The 14596-nt window shown below is 44.8% G+C and overlaps 1 protein-coding gene across 1 annotated transcript in view; it reads left to right on the top strand.

Moving 5' to 3' along the window:
- The window catches only part of RHEB (Ras homolog, mTORC1 binding), a 52486-nt gene extending 38308 nt beyond the window's left edge, over nt 1-14178 (top strand). The window contains exons 4-8 of the mRNA XM_065939485.1: nt 5380-5462; nt 6102-6158; nt 6266-6313; nt 6979-7060; nt 13668-14178. Coding sequence (XP_065795557.1) covers nt 5380-5462; nt 6102-6158; nt 6266-6313; nt 6979-7060; nt 13668-13760 — 363 coding nt within the window. The 3' untranslated portion in view covers nt 13761-14178. The remainder of the gene's footprint in view (nt 1-5379; nt 5463-6101; nt 6159-6265; nt 6314-6978; nt 7061-13667) is intronic.
- The last annotated feature ends 418 nt before the right edge of the window (nt 14179-14596 follow it).

The following is a 14596-nucleotide window of genomic DNA, read 5'->3' as shown; positions in this document are numbered from 1 at the left end:
CAGTAGGCTGTCTGCTGTGTCTCTTCAAAGAGATTTATGGGAGTTTTTTCAAATAGGTTGTTTTTCTACTTCAGAATTTGTTTTAAATATATTCATGGTGGTGTTGTAAAGGTTTATATTTATTACAGGATAGTTTTCTATTTTCTAAACATTGATTCCATATCAGAGGATCACATCAATGCTTTTCCTCCCTTTGAAATAAGTCTCCTTCTACATTAAGAACAAAAGTAGATCTTTTCCAGGGGAAGAGGCATGGGAAAGGTATAAGGCAGAAACGAGCTGGTTGTATGGATTTATTATATGATTACAAGATTAAAGAGTGTCAGTTTTATTTGCTAGACAGTAATTGCCAAAGGTAAGTAACCCCTCCCCCCAAAAGATATTCACAGGTTAATGTGAAGTGATGGTGGCGAGTGGGTCGCCGGCACCAGTGGTGAAGAACCCGCCTGCCAGTGCAGGAGACATAAGAGATGGGAGTTGGATCCCTGGGTGGGGAAGATCCCCTGGAGGAGGGCATGGCACCCACTCCAGTGTTCTGACCTGGAGAATCCCACGGACAGAGGGTTCTGGCAGGCTGCAGTCCATGTCGCGAAGAGTTAGGCGCAACTGAAGTGACTTAGCATGCATGCATTGATAAAAGAAATGAAGAGAACGTTCGTCAAAGGAACAAAGAGAACCCTTTGACAGCTCATTTTCCCCATTACATGTCACCCAGTCCCACTTTGGTTACAAACCGCTTTGTTCAGCTGAACTTAGGACTGTTGACCGAAGGCTGGGACCTGTAAAGACGCTGGGTGCCACCTTGTATCTGAGAACCAACAGGGGGTCAGACTGCAGGCAGGTGAGAGTCAGGCAGACTGGTCTGCCATGTTCAGTGGAGGCTTTTTTCTGGACCTGGGAAAACTGGGATAGACCTAGAGGGATGTGGCCTGCCTTCTGGGTTTGGAATGAATTCCCTCTGCTTTATATTTTGAAGTGAACAAAGAAGGAAAGTGTAACCGCTCCCCCCCTCCACCCTGCCCCTCAGCCAGTGAAGCAAGAGAATAGTTGTATTGAGTCATTTTGGCCGTGCAGGGAATCCTGGAGTTTCCTCTCTGGAAGCTTCAGATACAGCAAATGTGTGTGTCAGAGAGCTGTAACACCCAGCTCGCTCTCTCAACGTCCGTGTGGATTTGCTGGGCTTTCGTCTTCAGACCTCATGGGATTTTCTTACAGCGGAGCCATTCTAGGCTTTCAGTCAATGGGGTCCCTGCCCATTGCAGAGTGGGAGCCTACTGGAACAACAGAAATCTCCACCAGTGACCGACCTCATAGACGACTGACCATAGATGACTGATCACGTGGCTTCGAAACCAGTGTAGAAAGCCCCTGGGATAGGCCCTTATTCTGGGTGTGTTCTATGAGGTTTTGTTTTGCTCTAAAGCATAAACGTACACTTTGCCATTAATTGTTTTAATGAGCGGGTGATACAAAGAATGGCCCCCAAAGGACCAGAGCTCCCAGGGACTGTGTCCGGTGTGAGTGTGACAGGAGCATGGGCTAAGTCCTGAGCCCTGCTGTCTTGCTCCTTTGGATTGTGTTACCACCGGCTCAGAATATGTAGAGAATTTCTGCACAGAATATACCCAGATTAGGTGCTTTGAATAACTTGTTCTCGTTGCGGCTAATAGTTCTGAAGGCTGTATTCATACTTGGGAGACCATTAAACACTGTGCTGGTGTTTATATACCATTCAGGATGGTACAGCTGGGACGGTGTTTCTTGTACCATGGCCCCACCCTCATTCTGTAGAAACTAGATGACGTGGGACTTACATTTACTGCTCTAGGAGCTGTTTTTAAGTTGGATTCCTATGGGCTGGCTCTGGAGTTAAGACCGTGGTAGCAAGGAAAAATGATTAAAGGGCAGTTTCCTTAGAAGCAGTTTGTAGTAAATTTGTTCACTCATGCATTTGAAGAGTAAAATTACATGTAATCAATTACTGTATAGCAGTATATGATAGCAAGTACTGTTTATGTAGTAGTTTATTTTATGCAGCTGATTTAATTGCCCAGCTAGGGATGGTGATGAACATGGTAAATACAAGTTGGTTATTTTTACTTTGCATGAAATATTTTGTTTTGGTCTAATTTAAGTAAACTCATGACAAGTGAGTCAGAGACAGTCAATTTTAATGTCAAATTCCCACTCCCCCCCCCTTTTTTTTGTCTTTTAAGGTCATCTAAAAATAATAATACATGTACATGTTAATAGAAATAAAATAACACAAAAAGGTAAATAGTCAAACTCAAATCTTTCTATTATAGCTGTCTTAGCTTCCTTCTGCCAGCAGTGACCCATTGTAAGTTTTTAGTAAACACTTCCAAGTTCTTTTATACATGAACATGCAAATATATTTCATTTTAAGTTTTTTTTCTTTTATTTTCTACACAAAAAGTAATGTGTTTCTGTATCTCCATCTTGGAGATTATTTTGTATCGGTACAGACAGTCTGCCCCGCCCCTCCAGGGCTGCATAATAGCCCATTGTTTGGATATATCATTTGTTGTTTAGTCAGTGAGTGGAGTCTCTTTGCAACTCCATGGACTGTAGCCCACCAGGCTCCTCTATCCGTGGGATTTCCCAGGCAAAGAATACTGGAATGGGTCACCATTTCCTTCTCCAGGGGATCTCCCTTACCCAGGGACTGAATCCACATCTGCATTGGCAGACAGGTTCTTTACCACTGAGCTGCCACAGAAGCCCAGGATACATCATAATTTTAACTATTGATCAGCAATTAGGTTGTTTCCGGTCAGGCCACCACCAGCAGTGCTGCAGTCAATATGTTGTGTTGTTTTAGAAAGGTGGTTATATCTGGCACATATATAAGAAGATTTCCTGGGTGGGGGGGGCTACTGGACCCACAGGGTCACCTGCTTGGCAGCAGTCAACAGGACTACCTATTTCCCTGTAGCCTCACCAACACGGTGTGTGGCCAATTTTTTTTATATTTGCCAGTCTGCTGGGTGAAAAATAGTATCCCAGTGTCATTTTAATTATCTTTCTTATTAAGGAATTTGATCTTATTTTCCTGTGTTTGAGGACATTTGTATTTCCGTTCTGTGAATTACCTTGTCTATTCATGTACGTCACCCTTGTCTTTTGGGAGGATGGTCTTTGCTTGCTGATTTTAAAGATCCCTTAATATGTGAAGAAAAACAAAAAAATATGTGAAGAAAATTAGCATTTAGTATATGAGCTGAGCTTTGAGGTTTTGTTTTCAGTCTTCCTTTTGTTTGAAAGACTTTTAGCCATGAAGAACTTCTTCATTTGCATAGAGTTGAGTTGATTAATCCCTTTTTAACCAAGACTGTTGTTGTTGTTTTTTCATTCTCCCATCCACTGCGTACACAGTGTCAGTTTTCATCTTCAAATCTTTCATTCCTCTGGAATACACTTTTGCTAAGGTGTGAGTTAGAGATCCAGCTTAGTCATTTACCCCCAGGTGGCTCTGCATTTGTTTGGTGTACAGCTTGTTGAGGGTTACCTTTCATCCTTAACTGATTTGAAATGCCAGTGTTACATGCCTACTTCCTGGATCTGTTTGGGTCTTTACAGACTTCCCAGTCTGCTCCATTCATGAGATGTAGTCCTGCTCTGTTTTAATCTCTAGCTTTATAGTTTCCACCCACCTGCTGTGCAGTTGCTATTCTTTCTCAGGAAGTATACTTGTCATCAGGAGTATGTTACATTCATGTATAATTTAGGATTAATTAATAGATATCCTTACGAGTCTGCATATTCTTGCTGAAGTCTGTGGCACATTCTTTGGCTGATTTAAGTCTTTTTATCTTTTAGGACTATTTTAAGATTTTCTTCAGCTGGACCATATATTACACTTCTATTTTCTTAGATTTTATTCCTAGGAATTTTGTCTTCTTTGGTCATTGTTAAAGCTGAGGATCTTTTTCCTGTTTTACTTTCACTAGTTTTTTCACACTGTGCCTCTTGAATATGATTATTATTTTCTTTTTTCCCTCGCCTTTGCTTCAGGGAAAATAGAATTTTTAACTTTGAGTCTGCTGTAGCTGAACTCTCGACTAAAAGCATTTGAAATTTTGTTTTAATCTGCGTAGAAAGATGTCATTCCATTAATAATTTGATTTTCAACATCAACACTAAAGTGAATTAATCATAATTGTACTAATAATTAATGGTTTTACTTTGCATACGTAGTAAGCTCTGTGATGTTGAAATGCTATTTCCTGATTAATATCAGAGCATTGATAGTTCTCTTTTTTTTTAAAGACACATTAGCATAGGCAGTGATTCAGGGTCATCGTCATAACCACACTGGAACTGCACAGTTAACAGACAGTTACTTTATGTGAGGCTGGCTTGGTGTGATTCTCCTACAGTAGAGCTTGGGATGGGATGGTATAGTAACAGCTGTATTTCAGCTGAGCAGGAAATGTTTGTACCAGACAGTGGCACTCTTGAATCCTGCATTGATGTTAGGCACTTCCGTGTGCTTTAAATAATTGTGTGCGCAAAGCACCAGGGTTCTTCAGAAAGCTTTACAAAACTGGTCCTAATGGGCGGTGGCATAAGGTGTGCCTTTAATTCCTAAAGTTGCTCAATAAATAGCTCATTCAATCCTAAAACGTCTGAGTATGCTGACTTGAGTCTGGTGTGTTGTTTTCTCAGTCATCCTCTTTTTTCCAAGTGCTGGTAGCAACCAATTAACGACCCATGAACTGGGCCCAGGCCATTGTGACTCATGTGTGGGAAATAGGTGAAAATACACATTTATGGGATAAACTAGAGCACTCGTAAATTTTCTGCGAGGCCTAAGGGACTCTGGGCTTTATATCCGTAAAAAATGTGGTGGTGCTTTTCCTTGACACAGGATCATGGAATCTGTCTTCATTCCTTCTCTCTCACAAACCGCAGTAGACGTTAGCCGTCCCTAGAAAGTCTTAAACTAGCCTGAGCCATTTATTGGCTTAAAGCATATTATTGCCCTCAAACCAGCCTTAAATCTTGGGTGTATAAAAGCTATGTGTCTAAAATAATAATCTACTTTGTTTGCTTTGATTTCTTTGACCATGTGATAGTCCAGATTGCTTGTTACCCTATATAAAGACTTTGTTGTTGTTTAGTCGTGTCTGGCTCTTTTGTGACTCCATGGACTGTAGCTGGCCAGGCTCCTTTGTCCATGGGATTCTCCAAGCAAGAATACTGGAGCGGGTAGCCATTTCCTCCTCCAGGGGATCTTCCCAACTCAGGGATCAAATCCAGGTCTCCTGAGTTGCAGGCAGATTCTTTAATCACTGAGCCACCAGGGAAGCCCCATGTGAAGACTTTACTCAAACGTAATTATTTTTTCTTCCACAGGATGAATATTCCATCTTTCCTCAGACATACTCCATAGATATTAATGGTTATATTCTTGTGTATTCTGTTACATCAATCAAAAGGTAAGGCATACTACTTCTTGCTTGAGTTTATTTGCCGTGCTTAGGTGACATTAATCCTTCTGAGGGATTATGCTGGAATTGGCAGTAGTAACAATCAGACTTTAATGGTTTTTAGTGGTTGTCTGGTGGAGCAGACAGGTTGTTAAGGGAAAAAATTATCCCATTCAATGTTCTCTTGCACCAGTGGAATAAAAAACTATGTCTTTACCTCAGACTGCCCAGAATAGTGAATGAACATGATCTGAGCTTTCCTGCTAATTAAAATGGGAAATACTTAATTGACTTATTTTTCTGTGTTTTTACCTTATTAGTGTGGAGCATGGGCTGATTGCCAAGGAACATTCTACAAATGTTTTATTCAGAGATTAAATCAGCCCAGTTGTAAACGTTCCCATTTAAGTATCTTGCCTGTTCCACCTTGAATATTCTCAGTAAGGGCTACGAGTGTTGAATACATACGCATATGAAAAAGAATGCTAGAAAAAAATAAAGGAATTCCTTGTGTTCAGTTTACTTTATATTAAAAATGGTGAGTCTATGACATTTTCTATTGTTAGCAATATAAATATCGATAACAACCATTTTAGAATGTCACCATTAAAATGGGTAGCATCTGATTTCATGCTTTTTGTTTTATAGTTTTGAAGTGATCAAAGTTATCCATGGCAAATTGTTGGATATGGTGGGGAAAGTACAGTAAGTAGCGACTGTTCATCTCTTTTTTTAGATGTACTAGTATCATCCGAACAATCAAATCGGGCACTGACCAGTGTACTTTGGCTTTTTTCCCCTTGTGTTAACAGAATCCCTATTATGTTGGTTGGGAATAAGAAAGACCTACATATGGAAAGGTATGTAGCTTCTAAATACTGCTGTATGAAGTGATGTAGTCACTGAGGTTCTGTTTTTAATTGTTCTTAAAGCCAGAATATTTTTAGCTGTAGCATTTCTGTTTTAAGAAGTGTGGCGATGACTGCATAAGAGAAACAAAACTGCAGTAAAAAATCTCACCCATCGTGGAAAATGTTTCCTCTAAAAAAGAGGGCACACACTGTAGAAAATTATCTTCAGATGCTTTTACCATTTTGCACAAAGCAGACTAAAAAGACAATGGTAGTGCTGGTTTAGTCAACACAGTTTCTGAGCACCAGGCTGAGGACCCTGTTCCTGGGGAGCTCAGCATCTGGAGGAAGACCCAGATGGGAAGACCCAGCCCGTGGGCAGCAGGAGGGCCCCGTGGGCCCTTTCAGAATTGCCCGTCTCTGGGGGCTTACAGCCGAGCTGCTGAGAAAGTAGTCGATTGTGGCGGAGGCCGGAGTCCTGTTCTCCAAACCATAGGGGATTTGCAGGAGCTGGGCGGCCCCATCAGGCAGTGTCCGCTCTGCCCCAGCTCAGGGTGGCCGAGACTCTGCGTGCACTCTGGATGAGACCGAGCTGACTGCCCCATCAGTCAGTCATACATAGCTTACGTGATAAAGGGCAAAGCACTTCAACCAGAATTTTCCGTTTCTGTTAGGGTGATCAGTTATGAAGAAGGGAAAGCGTTAGCAGAGTCTTGGAACGCAGCGTTTTTGGAATCTTCTGCTAAAGAAAATCAGGTACGTGGTTTTTAAAACTCACGTTGCCCCGTATTCCCTCAGTGGTGGGCGGTTGTGTTGCTGAGTCAGCGTCTCCCTGCCGTCTTCACCACTCCTGTTCAGTCTTCCTCCTCCCACCACCTCGAGTATCCAGCTCTGGGTTGCTTTATGAAGATAAAAAGCTGTTGATACTTTAATTCAGTCAGCGTTCTAAGTATGATGGGACCTAGAATATTTGTATGATAAATAGAAATTAATTAATGTAGAGGCAGTACTTCCTTTGCCAACACGTAGTTTTATTTTTGTTTCATGGTAAAGTCTGGTACAGAACTAAGTCCAGGTGTAGAAAAGAAACAAGAATGATTTTAAATCACTTTGGCAATAATTTTGTTCTTGTGCCTCCTCCCTTTTTGTGTTGGGTAAAGTGAGTTAGATGTATGTGTTGTTTTTAAACATAGGAACCAGTAAGAACCAGTCCACAAGCATGTTTCACCGGTGTCAGCCCTGCAGGCAGATGCTTCTTTACAGGCATGTTGAGGAGGGATGTCAGTTCTATGGCAGCAGGCTTCCCGTGTCCCCTTTTTCCTTTTCCTTCCTTTAGACCCAGAGCGGCCCGGTTTGCCTCCTGCCTCCACGTGCTCACCAGTGTTTCTTTTCGCTGCAGATCAGATGATGTCACTCACATAAAAACTGTCAGTGGGTTGCCCGTCGTCTGTCGAATAAGCCCCAAAGCGCTCAGCGTGGTGATGAGTGCAGGGTGTGACTCGCACTCTCCCAGTGTCTTCCACCGCATCCTGTGCTTGGCAGGCCCGCCAAGCCCCTCCCGCTCCCCTTAGCACCGTGGGCTTGCAGCCGCCTCCCGTGTCCTCCTGTCTCTAGCGGGAAACGCGCTTTCTCTGGTTGGCTGCATACTTAGTCTTTTCAACATGTCATCTTGTCTGATCCTCAGATAAAGCGAATTGGCTTGCATTTTGTAAGAAACTACAGTTCAGGGGTGGGGAGTAGGGCTTGTGGTTGAGGACAGTGGGCTGTCCTTCCCCAGCTCTGCCCCCGCTCCCCACCAAGACCCCTGCCCTTGGAGCCGCTACTCAAATCCCACCTCCTCCTTGGCCCTCAGGAGTCCTCCAGCCAAAATCAGTGTCTTCTCTCTGATCCCCTTTGTTTGATCCTGAGATTCAAGGACAGTATCACTGAGCTTCACATTCTCCACAGTGTCCAGCGACTGATTTTGTACATACAGTGGTTTTGTTTCTAGTAGGTGCCTGATCAACCCAGGGATCCCCTGACAGGCAGATCTGTTTGTCCCCGTGTCACCAGGTGAGGGAACTTAACTATGCGGTTGCCTCCTGGGTTGTAGATAGCAAGACATTTATCTGCAGTTGTTTAGTTTCTGAGTGCAGACCCTACCGCTCAGACGGTAGAGAATCTGCATGCAATCCAGGAGACCCGGGTTCAATCCGTGAGTTGGAAAGATCCCTTGGAGAAGGAAATAGCAACCTACTCCAGTATTCTTGCCTAGCAGTTCAGTGGACAGAGGAGCCTGGCAGGCTACAGTCTGCAGAGTTGGACATGACTGAGCAACTAACACACACATCCAGACAGTGAGAATCCAGTTGGGATAGTAAGAGATACCTGTATTATCTCTAATTGAATTAAACCAAACATTGAGTGTCTTATCTACCCTTAAGATCATCTAGTTGATCTGTCTCATTTTAGAAGTGAGGCATTTAAGATCCAAGAGGTGAATAACCTTTTTAAGATCACTCTGTACTGCAGGTGGTGTAAGAACTTGGACTGAATTTTGAATTTAACCCAGATCTAGTTCTCTCTCCTCTCTATCTTGCTTTCTGATAGATGAGAAGACCTGTGCCTGACCAAGGTGTCATAGAGATGAAAGTTTTCCTGAGGGGGAGATGGAGACTGTTCTGTATTTAAATATCTCTGTGAACCTTGAATGGATCTGGTCTAAAATGGCTACTGTGAAAGACGTTTCCAGTCAGTTGGAGAGATTTGAGTACGTTTTGGAAATGATTGTCTTAGGTGTAGTGATGGTGTTGGGATTAGGAGAGACTATATCCTTACTCTTAGAAAATGCAAACCAGAGTATTTAGGGGCCAAGTTTCATAATGCCTACAACTTAGTTTCAGATGAAATAGATGGGTAGATGGATAGAGGGAAAGCAAGCAGATACAGCACGGATGTTAACATTTGTTGAACTCAGGAGCAGAGCCCAGTGGTTACAGTTGACCCCATTTTTCTTTGTGCCTGAAAATTTACATTATCAAGATTTGAAGGGGTTAGAAAGTATACAGGTATAAAATAAAGAAATCTTGGGCATGTGATATACAGCATGGTGACTATGTGGTGTATTTAAAAACTGCTAAGAAAAGAGTGGATCCTAAAAGTTCTCATCACAAGAAAAAACAAATTGTGACTGTGAACCAGACTTAGTGCAGTGATCCTTTCACAGTACGTTCTTACATCGAGTCATGATGTTGTACACCTGGAATATATGTTTTGTGACAGCTGTATCTCAATTTAAACATGTTTGGGCGTGAGGAGTGCGGTTGGATGGCCCTCCGCTTTCGTCGGTCTGTTTACTGACTTCCCTCTGTTTTGGTTCTTTGATGAAAATCTGAGGATCCAAGAGCAGTTACGCTTTCCAGCTTGACGATTACGCAGGCGTCAGCCGCTGTCCCATTCTTCTGTGGGTGCCTGTGGTCCCTCTGCTGTGTGTTCGTGTGTGTGCTGTTCTGGACGCGTCTGGCAGGTGCTTTATTACACTTGCCAGCAGCCTCAAAGGTGTAGACACTTCATGGACCCTGCCTGCATGTAATCAAGAGGAATTGCCTAGCAAGCCTCAGGCTAATTTATCTTCTGAGAGTGACCTAGGGCTGTGGTCACTGAGAGTGGCCTAGTTGGCTTAGGATTTGTCTGAACTACGTTTTGGTCTGAGGTTGTAGGCCTGTCCTGTCTAGTTTGTGTTATATAGCTTAAGATTCTTAATACAATTCTGGATAGATTTACTCTTTAACCTTTCAGTTTCATTTAGAAGATAGTAGACTGCTTTTTTGGTGTCTGGAGGAAAGATGGAATTGTGCTCAAGGCTTAAAGTTAAAATGAAAAAATTCCATCAGCTGAAACTCTAAAAGAAGATAAGGGTGCAGTATGGTGGCCTCAGACATCCCAGACAAGTTCAAGGGTCAGATGAACCAACTCACCGTTGCCATGGTTGCTTGAGCATCTTCATCAGATCAACAAACGCCTTATCTGACGTGAAATAATCCGTTAAGGTAGAAAGATTCTTGCCCCCCAGTTAGGTACATACAGCGATGGGATGCGTATCCTTGGAAAGCCGCAGTTCTCACAGTTGTGTGGACTCTTCTCAGCCCTCGCTCATGGCTCCTGGGACCTTGTCTCACCTTGTTGTCGAATCTGCTCCTATCAGGTGGGGAGAAACCAAGTCCCTCTGACCTCTGCGGGAGAGGTGTAGGTGATTCTGGTCCACACAGGTACTACATACTAGAATGCTCACTACTCTTGGTCTGTGTGTAGGAAGAGATACCTAGTGTGTAGGAAGAGATACTCTAGTAAGAGATACCTCATCGGTAGTCACACGATTAGAGACCAGTCTGTGTAAACTGCTCGAATTTTTTATTGCGAAGTTTTCAAAGGTAGCTTCATACTGCTTACCAAAAATCCAGTATTTTAAAATAAACTGTCCTTAGTGGAATTGAGCCAGATTTGTTGATAACAAAATACACGGTGGTTTAAAAAAAAAGAAAAATTATCAACTCAGTGTGAATACTGCACTTTGACTATTACTGAACTATGAGATGTGTTTGCAGTTTTGGCTTATTTTCTGTGGAGGCCTTCACAAACTGTATTCCAGCAGTCTGATGAAGGAGAATGCACTTTGGCAGAGTCAGACCACTCAGGTAATCAAGGCGAGTGCTAAGATTTATCCAGAAAGCCAGATTCCAGGCACACTGTACTCTTTGTAAGACTTTGGCGTGTGTCTTTCCACACATTTTTCTGTGCATTTTTCTTCAGTTCAGTCGCTCAGTCGTGTCCGACTCTTTGTGACCCCATGAATTGCAGCACGCCAGGTCTTCCTGTCTATCACCAACTCCCGGAGTTTACTCAAACCCATGTCCATCGAGTCAGTGATGCCATCCAGCCATCTCATCCTCTGTCGTCCCCTTCTCCTACTCCCCCCAATCCCTCCCAGCATCAGGGTCTTTTCCAATGAGTCAACTCTTCGTATGAGATGGCCAAAGTATTGGAGTTTCAGCTTCAGCATCAGTCCTTCCACTGAACACCCAGGACTGATCTCCTTTAGGATGGACTGGTTGAATCTCCTTGCAGTCCAAGGGACTCTCAAGAGTCTTCTCCAACACCACAGTTCAAAAGCACCAATTTTTCGGCACTCAGCTTTCTTCACAGTCCAACTCTCACATCCATACATGACCACTGGAAAAACCATAGCCTTGACTAGACGGACCTTTGTTGGCGAAGTAAATGTCTCTGTTTTTTAATATGCTATCTAGGTTGGTCATAACTTTACTTCCAAGCAGTAAGCATCTTTTAATTTCATGGCTGCAATCACCATCTGCAGTGATTCTGGAGCCCAAAAAAATAAAATCTGACACTGTTTCCCTGTCTATTTCCCATGAAGTGACGGGACCAGATGCCATGATCTTAGGTTTCTGAATGTTGAGCTTTAAGCCAACTTTTCCACTCTGTTTCATTTTCATCAAGAGGCTTTTTAGTTCCTCTTCACTTTCTGCCATAAGGGTGGTGTCATCTGCATATCTGAGGTTATTGATATTTCTCCCGGCAATCTTGATTCCAGCTTGTGCTTCTTCCAGCCCAGCATTTCTCATGATATACTCTACATATAAGTTAAATAAGCAGGGTGACAATATACAGCCTTGATGTACTCCTTTTCCTATTTGGAACCAGTCTGTTGTTCCATGTCCAGTTCTAACTGTTGCTTCCTGAGCTGCATATCAGTTTCTCAAGAGGCAGGTCAGGTGTTCTGGTATGCCCATCTCTTTCAGAATTTTCCACAGTTTATTGGGATCTACACAGTCAAAGACTTTGGCATAGTCAATAAAGCAGAAATAGATGTTTTTCTGGAACTCTCTTGCTTTTTCAATGATCCAACAGATGTTGGCAATTTGATCTCTGGTTCCTCTGCCTTTTCTAAAACCAGCTTGAGCATCTGGGAGTTCACGGTTCACATATTGCTGAAGCCTGGCTTGGAAAATTTTGAGCATTACTTTACTAGCGTGTGAGATGAGTGCAGTTGTGCGGTAGTTTGAGCATTCTTTGGGATTGGAATGAAAACTGACCTTTTCCCGTCCTGTGGCATTTTTCTTAGGATGAAATAAATAAATAACATGAGTGCTTAGTCATGGCAAAGGAAGGGGAATGGATAATGTGGAAAGAGGGGTGCTTGCTGAAGCCAGTGGCCTTGATTAGACTAGAGTGCTGGGCCTGGGGCTGGCTGGGGCTCGCCTGGGGCTGCCTCTGTCATTCCATCCTAGGAAGGAGCGAGCCAGAGTGGATGAGCCCAGACTCAAGGGCATGGTCATTGGTGGATGAGTTCGCTTATGGGTGCTGCTTCTGTGTAGAACGCAGTCGTCAGCCGAGGGTGAGAACGGGGCAGAGGTTCAGAGACCCCGGTGGAAGGAGGCGCAACCCCTTCATCCCGGGGAGTGACTGGACCGGGGAAGTGTGGGTGGGCTCTGGGACTCGGGGCCCTGGGGGAGTGTCCCCCGCCGTGTGGGTGCAGGCGGACGGATGGCAGTGCGGGGAGCGGAAGGACAGTGACTGCCTGGGGCCTCTGCCTGCCCGGGAGGGAGGGCAGGGAAGTGTGGTTGGATTGAGGAAGCGGGCTGAGGTGTGCTGGCCGGCAGGATACTGGGTGGAACTGAAAAGCAAGATGGGGGGCTGGTGCCTGGTAATGACAGGATGTAGGTGCTACCCCGCGAGGCTTTTGAAAACTGGCATTTCGGGGTTATCACAGTGACTGCCCTGAAATGAGGGGGACTGACGGCTGCGCCGAGTGATGGCTTCCCGCCCTGAGGGACAGGGGCGCCTTGTAAAGGGCCGGGCCCTGGGGCTGGGAGGCGCCGTCAGGAGAGAGGGGCCGGGGTGACCGTGACGGGGTTCGGAGAGGACAGCCTCAGAGTCAGAGCTGAGGGGTTTAAGGAGGTGGGAGGGGAGAGGGTGTGAAGGGCGGGGTGCGGTGCGAGGCGGGAGGAGCCCCTGCCCTGCTCCAGTCCAGAGCCCCGGGGGTGAGGGGGTGAGGGGTGCGGAGACGGGGCTCTAAGGTCAGAGGGGAGCGGGCCGGAGCCCGGGGGTGACAGATGAAAACAGGGGTCTCCGGGGCAGGTGGAAGCCCTGGTTCCTGCAGTGCTGGGGCACCTTCCAGCCGGTGGCCTCCACCCCTGAGCTCCGAGCGCAGGACTGGGCAGCAGGCTGCCTCCTGTCCGGCGGCAGAGCCTGACTTCGGTCCTGGTGTGTCTCGGTCGCCGAGGCCTGTCTGACTCTCTGCAACCCGTGTTAGTCACGGCTCCACTTTAAAACTAACGCCAGTTGGTTTTCTTTGTGTTTTCAGACTGCTGTTGACGTTTTTAGAAGGATAATTTTGGAGGCAGAAAAAATCGATGGGGCCGCTTCACAAGGAAAGTCTTCCTGCTCGGTGATGTGATTCTCCTGCAGAACCTGGACGCTGGGGCCCAGTCCCGCCTGAGGAAGCCAACTACCCGTCATCCTTCACGATAAACTGCTTCATTTCTCTTCTGTTAACCTGAAAGATTTCATTTGGGTCAGAGATTCTCTCCCACCTCCTCCTTTCAGATTATGTTCAACTCTGACTCTGTCCAAATGAGTTCACTTCCATTTTCAAATTTTGAGCAATCATATTTTCAATTTATATATTGTATTTCTTAATAATATTATGACCAAGAATTTTATCGCATTAATTTTTCAGTGTAGTTTGTTGTTTAAAATAATGTAATCATCCAAATGATACATATTGTTACACTACTATTAACTAGGCTTCGATATATCAGTGTTTATTTCATTGTGTTAAATGTATACTTGTAAATAAAATAGCTGCAAACCTTCATCTTTGTGCTTCTCAGTGTGGCTTGTAAAGAAGAAAGCTGTCCTCTGAGGGCACCTCTCGCAGCCTCCCGGGAGCCTGTGGGTTGGATTGCAAGGAGCCGCTGGGGGCTGTGGCCACAGACAGAGGCGAGCGGCCCACCTGGCGGCCATGGGCAGTGGGGTAGAGTGCCTGAATTTGGGGGGCCTCTACTTGTCTGAAGTCGAGTGGCCTTGGGGGAGATCTGTGAGGGGAGTTGTTCCCCAGTAGCGACTGTGTCCCCCATACCCCACAAAGTTCCCCTCTTGGGTGGAGGGTTTCTCGCAGGTGGGACTACGGGCCTCCTTGAGGGCCTTCTGGGCTCCCTCTGGCTTGTCTCTTAGGATGCGTAGGGAGACACTTTTGTACTTAGCTTGATGTCCATGGCAGACAGGATCTTA

Source organism: Muntiacus reevesi, chromosome 6, assembly GCF_963930625.1.
Source record: "Muntiacus reevesi chromosome 6, mMunRee1.1, whole genome shotgun sequence".
NCBI classification, from domain to species: domain Eukaryota; kingdom Metazoa; phylum Chordata; class Mammalia; order Artiodactyla; family Cervidae; genus Muntiacus; species Muntiacus reevesi.
The sequence above is the reverse complement of the archived record's forward strand: the minus strand, read 5'-3'. Positions and strand labels throughout refer to the sequence as shown.